Source organism: Sander lucioperca, chromosome 3, assembly GCF_008315115.2.
Source record: "Sander lucioperca isolate FBNREF2018 chromosome 3, SLUC_FBN_1.2, whole genome shotgun sequence".
Lineage (NCBI taxonomy): Eukaryota > Metazoa > Chordata > Actinopteri > Perciformes > Percidae > Sander > Sander lucioperca.
Window position 1 is genome coordinate 17,498,975 of NC_050175.1, and position 13,545 is coordinate 17,512,519.

General features: G+C 43.2%; 1 protein-coding gene across 1 annotated transcript in view; it reads left to right on the forward strand.

Moving 5' to 3' along the window:
- The window catches only part of LOC116060479 (CUB and sushi domain-containing protein 1-like), a 366,236-nt gene that overhangs the window by 38,726 nt on the left and 313,965 nt on the right, over positions 1-13,545 (forward strand). The window contains exon 2 of the mRNA XM_031314040.1: positions 8,597-8,709. Within this exon, the coding sequence (XP_031169900.1) occupies positions 8,597-8,709 (113 nt within the window). The remainder of the gene's footprint in view (positions 1-8,596; positions 8,710-13,545) is intronic.

The following is a 13,545-nucleotide window of genomic DNA, read 5'->3' on the forward strand; positions in this document are numbered from 1 at the left end:
AATTAGTATCCTCATTCCCCACTCCGTCCTTGGTGCTTCCTTGAGGGGAGCGGAAAGTGTAGACACTAAATATCAATGCTGGACATATTGTACTCTCACATATCTATTCCATATTCTTGACTCACTGAAATGCAGTGAGCTTTAGAAAACTGTCTGCTAACATTAAAAGCTGAGTTATATATAGTATATATATATATATATAGTATTCTGCTTGGTGGGCCACTTGTAAGCCAAATTTACCAGAAGACTGCTAGGACATGCTAAAGGTCATCAGGCTTTGATCTTTGTATATATTTTCAGAAGAAAGTCAACATTGAATTGGATCTATTTATAAAATAATGTCTACTCGTCTCTAGAGTATTTGATAATAAATACACAAATGACAACTTATATTCATGATCCCTGTACTGTAACGATAATACATGTGTGGTGTCACTGTGTTCTCAGCCTTACTTCACTGATAGAGGTGTGGTGATGAGATAAAAACATACCTGGTTCTTAAATGTCTATTATTAGCAAAACAAACCCATTTTCACTGAAATACTAACAACAGGTTTTCGCGCCGACTCATTTGAATAAAAGCTCTCATCTGTTCCTCTTTTTCCACCTTTGTGCCATCATGGCTTTTTTTCTTACAGGTTTACCAGCTTTAGCATGTATGGTATCACTGGCTAATTTTAATACACGGTTGATATATGGTTGTGGTATGACTGAAAGAAGAATATTACTGCTATACAGTGTTGTGACCAAGTCATCTTTGCTCAAGTCTCAAGTAAGTCTTAAGTCATTTGGTCCAAGTCTTAAGCAAGTCTTGAGTTATTGTTTTTGGGGAAAGTCAAGTCACAGCTAACGTCAAGTCAAGTCGAGTCCTTAGTTAAGGCAAATCAAGTCACTTTTCCCCACACCCAAGATAAGCACTCTTACCTGTAATATCCGGTCTTTATATAGAGAAAAGACAAGGTATTAGTAGCCCATCTAAGAAAATGATTGGCTAGTTTGTATAACTAGTAAAAAAAGTATGACAATGAATTTAATCTGTATAATTATTGATATTCAGTAAAATGAATGTAATCAAAGCAAAAATGCTAATGTTAGCTAAGATCAGACCTCGTGGCAAACACTTAATTATCAGAATGAGTCTTCAAATGATGAACAAAGTTTGAGGTTGTAGTCTGGCTGTCCGAAAATGTTTGATGAGCAGTTCTTGCATTCAGCAGTTCACTTTTTTCCTTCTTGCGTGAAAGTTTTAAATCCAAAAGTACTTACTCGTGGCACAGATGCAGCCATTGTGGTGGTCTGCTCCAACTAATAAGGCTTCATCAGGGGTCTTTGATGTTACGTGTTGCCATAGTAAGAAGCCAGTCATCCAATCATGACAGTCACATTCCGGGGAGCTTTTTGAGTCGTCCAATCATGATTCACATTTTGCGCTGCTGCATAGCATACTTGATAGTTAGATAGAAACGTGACATAAAATTATATTTTATATTCAACAGCTAATATTCAAACTTATGAATACACGCAAGTCATCCGAGTCATCATGCCTCAAGTGAAGTGAAGTCAAGTCTTGAGTCATTAACTTACAAGTCCAAGTCAAGTCTCAAGTAATTCACTTTTTGTCAAGTCAAAAATCATCAAAACAGTGGAGTCAACTCGAGTCCAAGTCACCAAGTCTAAAGTCCACATCTCTGCTGCTATATGAGTTCACAGTATCACATCTTTATCACACAGTACTGTTGCCACTAGATTATTCCACATCACTTTTCACAAAGACAACTCACTAAATCAAGAATTATATTCCCATAACAGCATCAAACACATTAGTTAATGTTGCCATACCTTTCTATCTGTCTTCATCAGGTTTTCCACTGCACACTGTGCCTTTTGTATCTTTCTGTTTTCCTCAATACACTGATGACTGTGAAGACAACTTAGGGCTAGTCAGTGGTCATGTTTGGGCCACAGCTACTTTTGAAGCCATTGAACTCGATGACACGCATATCTTCTTCACAGTTAGAGCAGGGGTCTTCAATGTTTTTTAAGCCAAGGACCCCTTAACTGAAAGAGACTACATATATTGTATAAAATGAAGTTGCATAATTGATAAAATAAGCTGGGCCTAAAATAACGTGTAGGGCAACTTAAAGCCTTTATGCATACCTTTTTTGCATAGAATACTAAGCTATTAAAATAGCCTAATAATTGTTGGCATGATTTTATAAATCATGTTTTAATGGTAAACACACATGCAGCACAGTACATCCTTAGGATTAACTGTATCTGTGGATGGCCTTAGTGACTACCTTACCTATAGGCCAGTAAGCAATGGGGATTTATATTTGCTAATAATATGTTGGATTCATGTTAAGACTCAACAATAATTTGGAGGCCCCCCTGCATTGATTCTGAGGACCCCCTAGGGGTCCCGGACCCGCTGTTGAAGATCCCTGAGTTAGAGGGTCAGTAAACCCAAGAAGGGAGGTATTCCCTTCTCTGGCATATACGTATGTCGCTTTATTCATGGAAATCTTATGTCACATTACATTACTGAGATTTGCTGGGTCTTGTTATATATAATTCAAACCGCACTAGTTGCATTATTTTGAGTGACCAACTCGTTTGTAAACACTAACTCTAAGAGAAGAGTGATCATGTGATGGTAATGAAAATAACACCGATGCTATTTTCCAATACTACTGTATTCCTTTTTACTGTACTACCATCCAATCTGAACAGTAATCCTAGTATTAAAATAGCCTGTCAAGTTCAACATCAGACATGCCCACAGTCTGATGGACTGCCAGGCAGAGCGAAGGATATGTTAAACAGGCAGATACAGATGGGCAGTCAGATAGATGGACGGACCATCTGAAAGGCACACAGGCAAGCTAGCTGGGTGATCGGTTGACTGTAAAAACTGGCTGTCTGGAATCACTGAGTGGCTGTCTGATTACATAAGCTGGATGACTGGTTGGACAGTTGACCAACTGGAGAAATGGTCACATAGCTTCAACCCAGATCACTTATTTTTGTATACAGTAAATGTCAAACAGCCGTAGGATCAGTGTGCTGGCCTGATTGGGAGGGAAAGCATGATGAAAAGAGAGCATGGAGAGAGGTAGGAGTGACGACACACGGAGAGAGAGAGAGAGAGAGAGAGAAAGAGAGAAAAAGAGAGAGAGCGAGAGAGAGAGAGAGAGAGAGAGCGAGAGAGAGAGAGAGAGAGAGAAAGACAGAGAGAGAGAGAAACAGAGCTAGACGGGGATATAGAATCATGTCAGTGCATCAGTACAGTGACAGCTAGACAATTACTGCTCATTACCTGACTGACTAACTAACTGACTGACCGACTGATCGTGCACGTGTGTGTGTGTGTGTGTGTGTGTGTGTGTGTGTGTGTGTGTGTGCATGCGTGTGCGCGTGCGCATGTGCGCACGCCTGCACGTGAATGAATCATCATCTGTCTCCTGGCCAATCCTCCATTTGAGACACAAACAGCACCGTTTTATTCCCAGAGACAAACAGAAACGGGATTAAGATGCTTGTGTTTGGATTTACACTGTGAGGTTATCTTAAGGGGTATATTTTCCACAGTTTATAACCTTTAATATGTGTATATAATGCATATTGCAATGCTGCATGTTTTTCCAATCAATACATAATTTACTGATAAACTTGTTTTAGCTTTCAGTAGCAGCCATTGTAGCTCCATAACGCAGCCAGTACATCTTTCAACAATTAACCTTGGCCCAAAGAAAGAAAAATGCCCTTGATAGTTCATATGCCCATGACATTAAAACATTAAGGAGCAAAGCATGCTCCCAATAATTAGTTATACCCATTTCACTTGGTTCACATTTTAGTTGTTGAGTGGTGAAATATTTATGTCAGAATGCAGCCGCTCTCCCCTGTGGGCCACCAAGGTGATTTATTATAGCCTGTGACCAGGCAATTCTCTGTCTGGTTGAGAAAAATAGGTGCACCGAAAATGCAGCACACTGAACACACGCCTGAAAAAGTAGACAATGTCACACTGCCAAAGAAAAAAATGAATCAAATGCAATCCATGCGGAATCATGAAAAATAGGGCCCTATTTCAACGATCTAAGCGCACGGCGTGAAGCATTTGGCACAGGTGCGTTTAGGGCGTGTACGAATCCACTTTTGCTAGTTTAACGCGCCAGGCCATGGTTCAAAAGGGTTGTACTTAGTGTCTTAATTAATCATAGGTGTGGGCGTAACATCTAATAAACCAATAAGAGTGTCATCAGGCTCCTTCTCACCTCACAGACCTGCTCCACCAAGGGGGTAAGCGAGCATCCGAAAAGTGTACCTCCTATGGGGAGATTCTGAGGCTAACAAGCCATCACCTCCCGCTAGCATTCCATTGACTGCCATTTATTTTGCCGTCACTTTGACAGTGAATAACTTTACATCTGAAGCTTTTAAAGACTCTATTTGTCCATTGTTTATTTCTAAAGAAACACGACAATGTATAACAGGCTCCATTACCTTGTCACGTTATGGCCCCGTAGCAGCCGTTTTTGTAAAAATAGGCTCACGATTCTGTCATAACCACGCGACTTTCTGTCACACCGTAGAGAAATTACCGTATAGTCAGGAGAAGCTCGCAGGCAATCAGGGGCACGTGGAGGCATACAGTCAAGGGAGAAGCCCATGGAGAGTCCATGAAAGCATCGGAACAAAATATTTCAGCAACGTTTTGCTCCTGCTCCTACGCTCATGGACAGCTCCTACTCACGCTCTCCGTCTCTGCAAGATTCGGAATGATTCATATTTCTCTTGGCACAGCTACCAGAAGACTTACAACTTTCAGACAGGTTGCTCACGTCACATCTACGTCGTCAAGCTCAGTTGGAGGCTGCACAGCAGCTGCGCAGTATGCTCAGCCATCACCGGAAAAGTGCTTCTAATTGACTTCACTGGTCTCCGTCGAAGTCTATGGCATCGATTTGTCCATTTCTTTTACTGTCTATGTGGTCCACCGCCACAATCCTCCCCGTAACCTCCACTTCTCTGATTATTTATTTATATTTATATATTATTATTATTATTATTATTATTATTATTATCTTCCATGACCAGGCGCATTTGTACCTTGGCGGATTGCTATTATGATGGCGGATTTGCTAAGCACGAAGGAGAGATTTTCAGGAGAAGAAACTGATCTGCTCGTGCGTGAAGTGAAAGCGCGCAAGCATATCATATCATATAACACTATTTCACATTGTAATATTTTTATTTTTAATCTTCTGCATATTTGTGTGCTGCTGCGCGTCCCTGTGTGTATAACAACCATAGTGTGCGCGCTCTGTGCATCAGCCTAGGCGCATTTTACTAATGCGCTGTTAAAATAACAATGAAATGCTGCGTTATTGACTTCAGACCAGGTTTTTGTTGGTCAATGGCGCGATCACTTTCCGCTGCCTCAAGATAGCAATACGCCAAGAATGCACCTGAACACGGTTTTAAACTAGCAAAGACACTTGCGTCGGGCTTTGCGCTGTGCTGCGCCGGGTGCAAGATAGGGCCCATAATATGCGATAGAAAGCTCAAACATTTATGAAACGGGGTGGATGAGGGACATATGGAGACTGTTCTCCCCTGAAAAACAGTCTAATACAGTCTAATACATTAGTCCTGCAATAAAATCCTACCATCAGGAAGGATATACTGTTCAGTTTTAGTTGAAACTGTTTTAGAGGTGTTATATATATATATATATGTTTCTATTTTTTTTTTTATTGTTAGCTGTACCTAATAAACTGGCGACTAAGTATATTTAGCTAAAAAAAACAGATTAACTGTAATAACACACAGAGCTACAATTGAAAATATTAGTCAAAATATATAATATATAAATAATATACTCAATTGAATGAACTGCTAACTACAAAAAAAAGTTTTAATCAATCCAACTTGACAAATCATCAACTAAAATATATACTTACAGTTTATAAAAGTAAAATAATGAATCATAATAATCATAGGTTTCACTGGCTGTTTCATGCGTTTACTCACAAAAATTGCAAAACTATTAGCATGTACTGATATATACAGCGGACAATATTTAATTAGCCACAGGGACCGGAATGCTTTGTCTTAAAACCAAAATAACCCAGAAGTTTGATTAATGGCTCAGTAATCGAACTTCATACAAATTAAACAAAAAAGACATTTGAGCTGGCAGACATTGCTGTGGCTAAGTAAATTAAAAATCTTATTTACACTTATCAGAGGCAAAGCCCTTCACCACCTTCTCGCTTCTCCTTTTGTCTCTGTTCTGTCCTTCCATTTCCTCTGTCTCCTCTCTTCCCTCCATCTCTCTTTCTGTTTGTGGCCTTTGTGTGCTCCCTTCATCTGTCTTGTCTGTCCTTTGTGCCCTTGCTTTAAGGCCAGAGAATTAAAATTATTCATTTTTCACTGTGCTCTGTTTTCCCTGTCCTCTCTGGTTAAATATTTGTTTGGCCATCCACCTTTCTCTCTCTTTCTCCAAATCTTTTTGCCTCTTTTCCACTTTCTCACTTTCATTTTCTCCTTTAGTGTTTCAGCCCAGCCCACGTCTCTGTTGACCTAACTGACCTTTCAAATGATAAAAAATGAACTGTAGAAAATGACTGCAATAATACAGAAACCAGACTCATTGGCGCCACTGCCTTGATTACATTAGCACTTAAATCCTGTTTTAATGTCTTTCTCTTTCCCCACTCTTTCATTCTCTTTGGTTTGGTCTCTCCTCACATATCATTGTTGCATAATTTTGTGGGTAGCGAACCAAGGACAATTGATTGTTTCCAAACTTGTGTCCAATCATTGTTCTCTTGATGTAGGTAGTGTTTATCAGAGCTACTTAACTCTGCACTTCAGTTTTCTCACTTTTATGGACACTCAAAAGTAAAATGGTATCAATTAATAAAATTAATTTCCTGCTCTGCTTGAACAGTGGCATAATTAAATGTAAATATAAAAATGATGCATTGCATAAATAACAAAAAAAGAAAAAGCAATTTAATAAATGCTATTATCTGTTCATTCCCATTTTTGCCGCTGCTTGTCCAGGTCTGGTAGTAGTGGCAGCAGGAAAATCAAGGTAGCCCAGGAGTTCCTCTCCTCAGCTACGTTCTGCAGCTCTTTCTGGGGGATACCCAGGTGTTCCCCAGGCCAGGTAGAATATATACTCCCTCCAGTGGATTCTTGGTCTGCCCCAAGGTCTCCTCCCAGTCGGACATGTCCAAAATAGTTCCACAGAGAGCTATCCACAGGCATTCTGAACAGATTCTCGAATCACCTCAACTGTCTCTTTTAAATACAAAAAAGGAGTGGTTCTAGTGGTATTCTGTAGATCTACCGAAACCATGGCAACTTTACCTGCAAGATCTCAAGATACTTGAAGGCATTCATTCGGGGCACCAACTTGCTCCCAGCTCAGAGTTACCATATCAAGCAGAACACCATGACCTCAGATGTGTTGCTAATCCTTATATAGGTCTAACCATTTACCCTCAGCTGAAAACCAGCCCAGTGTGCACTGCAGGTAATGGTTTGATAAAGCCAACTGAGCTACGTCATATTCATTTTCAATTTTCCACTTACTTCTTTGGCTGCACCTAGAAATGGTGCCCATTAAAGTCAGGTGACATCCACAAAAAGAAAGCACACATTACAACTGTTTTTATTTAGTAAATACCTTTGCTGCCTCTTTAAGGTTTAGCTTTCGACATATGATGCTAAACTTTTGTGGAACTAAAGATGATTAACTTAAGCAGCATCTTTGTCTACTATGTCTAATGATGTGTTTGGACACTGTCTACTGCATCTATATACTATATACTTCAAAAGTGCAGCAAGTTCAGTTATTAAGCTCATTTCATGCCAGAACTTGCAGTCATAACCGTAAAAATATCAGACATCAGTTCTCCATTGTATGTTTCTTAATGATATAAACGCTTACAGCTAGATTCTTTTGGCTTCCTCATCTACATGTAGGCAATTTAATACACTATTCATCTCTTAGAATTTCAGTCAATTGTGTGTTATTTGTTCCTTTCCCAATCCTCACTATTCTCCTCCCCCAAGAATGAAACACGCTGTGTAATCAAGAGCTCACCTCTCTGTATCAGAGTCAAACCACACCTAACTTTTCCTATCACATTAGTTTGGGTGACTGTTCTAGTGTAAATTCTTAAATTACAGTTTGCTTTTATATTGTGTTTTCGTTATGTATTTTTTTTCATTTTTTAGTGTCTGCACTCACGCACTGGTTGGTTATCATGAATAGTGGATCTTGTGCACTGCACTGTAGCTCAGTGGCGCATTAAATTCATACAATTTATTTTTAGAGAGGAAACCTGAACGTAGCGGGAAGTCAGGAAAACACAAAAGAGAAGGGCTTGGAGGGACCAGATCTCAGGGATCTCTATGGCTTCTGGGCTGTGGGCCTTAACATCAACACTGAACACAAATGTATTTTACTGTCCCTTTTATATGTTTCAGGTTTGATGTTGCCTCATTGTTTGCTTTTAGAAATCAACTGTCATGCTGTGTTTCAGAGACATTTTTTTCTTGTGTTTTTCAGGTTGTCAGGATTCATGCTGCCCTCCCCTATAGTCAGCAGTGGATCCATATTGGCCTTGTGGTTTACCACAGACTTTGCTGTCAGTGCACAGGGCTTCAAAGCTGTATACGAAGGTAAGGCAGTGTGTGAGTGCGCATAGTGATGTATGAGTGCTGGTCATGATGCACAGACAAAGCAAATTTCTGAGGCAATAGTGATGACAAATGTTACCTGCAAAGCGAAGTGTGTTGGAAGATTTTGTATATAACATTGAGTTTTAAGAAAATTGTAAAGTATTCACAACAAGCGATCTATTTAGAAATCATTATTGTTTATGACAAAGTATTCAAATGAAACGATTGTTGCAGTTGCTTGAGAGTGACTTTGATGACATGCGTGGAGCTGATGGCAGTGTTCCACTCTTTGGTTGCAGTGGAGTGGTAATATAATTCAGGTCATAATATCTTATCATTGCCTAACTTTTGAAATCAGTGTTGTTTGTGTTATTATGAATCAGATGAAAATCAGAGAAACCAGGGGGCGAACTCTTCTTTTGATCCAAATTAGTGAAACATGCAGTGAAATACATGGAGACAATTCTCTGGTATCAGGGTGAACCTGTATGGCTAAGCCCTACTTCTGATATATGAGAATAACTGTTCATGGAGATAGATGTGTGTGTGCGAGCAGCCCAGAGCTGATGTCTTGGTCATCCCTCCATCAGTTGGGACTACTGTAATGTATACACATTACATACATATTCTATAGTCATGAATTCCTGTGTCATGTATTCTTATTTCTGCACTGAGAGGTCCATGTTTACATCAGTGCTTGCTGTGTTGACTTCTGGCTGCATGTTGTTTTGCTGTGAGTCTTACGTGTGTTATGAACATGGTATACAAGACTGCTCTATGTCTGCGTGTCTGTTGGGATGCGACACAAATGCTTAGCCTGACCTTTTGAAGATGCCATACACACACACACATACACACACACACACACACACACACACACACACACACACACACACAAACATAGTTCCATTACGCTTGCATAACAGTTCATCTATGAATCATGAACTTTAAATATCAAAGACAAACTCTAGAGACCAGATATATACACTTAATCCCCTGTGTCTATATTTGTGTGTGTGTGTGTGTGTGTGTGTGTGTGTGTGTGTGTGTGTGTGTGTGTGTGTGTGTGTGTGTGTGTGTGTGTGTGTGTGTGTGTGTAGTCCTGGATGTGTGCCATGTGTGTGTTTGTGTATGTTAAAAGCAAACCTGACAGCCATTAAACCTTTTTCCAGGAAGTACTTTGTCTTTATTTTTGTTCTTTCCATTGTTCCATTTCACATCTGTGGGGACCCTTAAGTGTGTTTGTTGCCTCAGGAGGGACTGTGATTGTGTGTTTGTGTGTGTGTGTGTGTGTGTGTGTGTGTACAACTGACAGGTCTCTGCTAATGTTCTGCTTTTTTCTATGTTGCTTTGTTTTGCAGTGATGTCCTAGACTTTAAACATTGATTCGTGTGTGTGTGTGTGTGTGTGTATTGTGAATGATTGTGTGTGTCTAAAGGAAATGGCATTCATGAATCAAAACAAGGCCTGACATTTATTAAATGTTTAGTTTTTTTGTGTATATATGAGATCAGTAATCATTCCTCGTATGTGCAAGTTCCAACTAACTGCTTAGCTGTCTATTTTATCGGTATGCCCTTTAACATTACTGGGTTTTTTAATCGAGACAAATGAGAAGAAAAAAGGAAACAAATAAAAATTGATGTATATTGCTGATTTGATCGTGTAAGGTTGATGTAAGATGTCGGTCATCTCACAACATGGTATCAGAGGGAAGATAAACTGTGACACTTCACACTGTGGTTTTGTTACATGTGCAATTATACATAAAAAGAAACATTTTGAGGCAAAGCTAATCTAGTTACATTGTTCAAAGGATTGGATTTCTCAAATGAGAAACAAACAATTATCACAAACCATATCCTTTGGCACATGTACTGTAATGCAATTTTCCATGACAAAGTCATTGTGTATTAAAAAAGGTAATTGCATGTGTAATATAACACATTGAGAGATCAAATATTAATCAGTTGCACATCTCAATTTGCCAGATGATTTCAGAGAGATTTTGGGGAGTGCTACTGACACTGCAGCTTAAACCACACTTTAAAGATAACACTCAGAAATTTCTGTTAACTCAAATCACTACTCAAGACCAAGAGCACTAATGCCAAACTAATCATGACTTTTTCACTTGTTAACCAAAAACACTTCACAGCTGTCTGCACAATTTAAAAAGCCTGTAAAGCACAGCTATGACTGTAATCCAAAACAGATTCACCATTCAACTCTAATTTGGAATACTTGTTCTATTTCATATAGGCTTCACCCTCTAAGCCACGCTATTGGGTTTACCCCTTCGCGCATGCGCAGTCGTGAAGATTTTCTTTCCCACCCTAGCGTACCGCTCGGGCTTCAACTACGTCCGCAAATACTGTATATAAACAGAGCGGATTCGTTGCTCTGCTCCCACTTTTTCTTCTATGAAGACGGTTATGAAGACCTCCGGCTCCAGCGGCGTCCGCTTCTGCCCCTCCTGCGAGACCGGCTACATCTTTGCGCCGGATCTCCACCCCTGCTGCGAGACCTGCCTCGGTGCTTCTCACGCTGGCAAGGCTCTCACCTCCGACACCTCCTGCCCCTTTTGCGCCCGCCTGCCTTCTAAAGAGCTTCAACGGCGGGTGAGGTCGACGGAGAGGGGGACGGCAGCTGGGCAGACCGACGTGACACCGTCGACGCCCTGGAACCGCTGGAAGAGGGCGTCTTCGACGGGCACGGGTCCGATGACTCGTCTCCCCCGAATGACGATTCCCTCACCGGTTTTCCCTCCTCCCCGCTGGGAGAACTGGAACACGAGACCGGGATTGATGCCTTTCCACTACGGCTCTCCCCGTCTCCAGAACGGCCAGGGGCACCGCCTCAGCGGTCTTCCCCTCTGCCACAGGCGGCTCCACCCTCCACCACCAAGGCTCTTTTTCTGGACCTGCCGGACATCATTAAAAAGGCAGCGGACCAGAGAGGCATAGCACTCCCGGCGGAGCTTCCAGCGCCCGCTCGCGGCCTCTTGATCGGTGACGTCTACTCCCAGGAACCGCCGTCCAAAAGGGCTCCACTCTGGCCACGCTTCACGGAGCTTCGGCCATTCGTGGAGGAGGCTCTCTCTCAGCCCGGGAAACTAAGGGCTCCAGTCTCTCGCTATGCCCCGTTCACACGGGTTCATGGCGACACAGAGGCAGGCTTCCCTTCGGTCCCCCCCCCCTGGAGCAGAGCCTGGCGTCAATCCTGCTCCCGAAGGCTACTTTTTTTGGCCACCGGAAGCCGACCCCCCCGTCCCCCCAGGATCAGGTTTGCGCCCAGGTTACTGACCGGTCACGCCAGTGTGCGGCCCAGGGCTTGGCGGCGCAAAACAACATCGCCTTGCTAGCCTCCGCCGTCTCCGCCATGGCCACCAACCCGGAGGCTCTTCCTCCGGACCTAGCCACGGAGATTGGCAAAGCGATGACCGCTATCCTCACCCTCACCACGGCGACCACGGTGGCGTTGTCGAGGATCCAGGCGTGGCAGACTGTGGCCCAGCGAAATATCTGGCTCCACATGTCACAGCTACCCACAGAGGTCAGACGTGAGCTTCTGTAAAGCCCCATAGCTCCCGATGGTCTATTTGGGCCTCGCTTACAGACAGCCACGTCCCACCTTCACCAGGCGACCGAGGAAGCTGAGCGGCTACGGCGGCTTGGCTCCTGGAAAGCAGCTCCCCATCAGCAGCGCCACCGCTCCACCAACCGCCATAAGAGGAAACGCCCCACAGCCTCTGCTGAGGCTGAGGCTCCTCCGCCTGTCCCCCCACAGCGGCAGCCGGCCCCTGACCGGCAGGTTTCACGGGGCCGAAGGACCATGAAGGCAGCTCCCACCTGGTCAAACCCGCCCCTGGAGCCACCCACGGGGAACGTCTGTCCCTCCACGGTTGGAAACTGGAAACACAACGGCCTTTTAAGGGCCACTCCAGTCTTTCTAAAGAGCAGTTTCCCTTCAACCGATTAGCCCTTGTTCCCACTGAACATTACGCTGATGTCATGACAGATGTTCCCCACACAAGCACACACCAGGTCACCGCTGCTCACGGAGCTCCACCGCTCTCTCACTATGCAGACAGCGGGAGCATACGCCCACCCGCTACAATTAGCGCCGCTCAGTTATCCTCCTCCCCCCGGCTATGCCAGCGGGATGAGGACAACGATGACCCACCACCCTTTCAACAGGGCCCTACCATGGGCTGGGCGACACAATCTACTCATGTCTCGCCCAGCGGCGGGACGGGCTCTGCGCTTCTTGCTAGCTATGTCTGTGAACAATACACAGACATGCGCGCACCCGCTCTCAGAGCACAGCGCGGCATGGATCAGGCTGACACACATGGACTCGTGGATGTCAAAACTGATATCACGAGGCTACACACTCCAGTTCGCCTTCTCCCCACCTCTTTTGCTTTGCGGGCGTGTTGGAAACAACCGTGTCATCCCGGGCAGAATCAGACGCCATGACGTCAGAACTACGGGAACTGCTGTCGATAGGAGCAATTTCCCGCGTTCCTCCGGGGGAGGAGAACGAGGGATTTTATTCCCGCTACTTTCTCACTCCAAAAAAGTCAGGCGGGTTACGCCCCATCCTTGACCTGTCCCAGTTCAACCGGTGCGTCACGGAGCGTCCATTCCACATGTTGACTATCAGACATGTGTTGGAATGCGTGCGCCACCAAGAATGGTTTACGTCTGTGGATCTGAAAGACGCATACTTTCACATCCAAATCATTCCCAGGCACAGGAAATTCCTGCGTTTCTTTTTCCGAGGGGCTCATTTCCAGTACAACCGACTACCGTTCGGTTACTCACTGGCCCC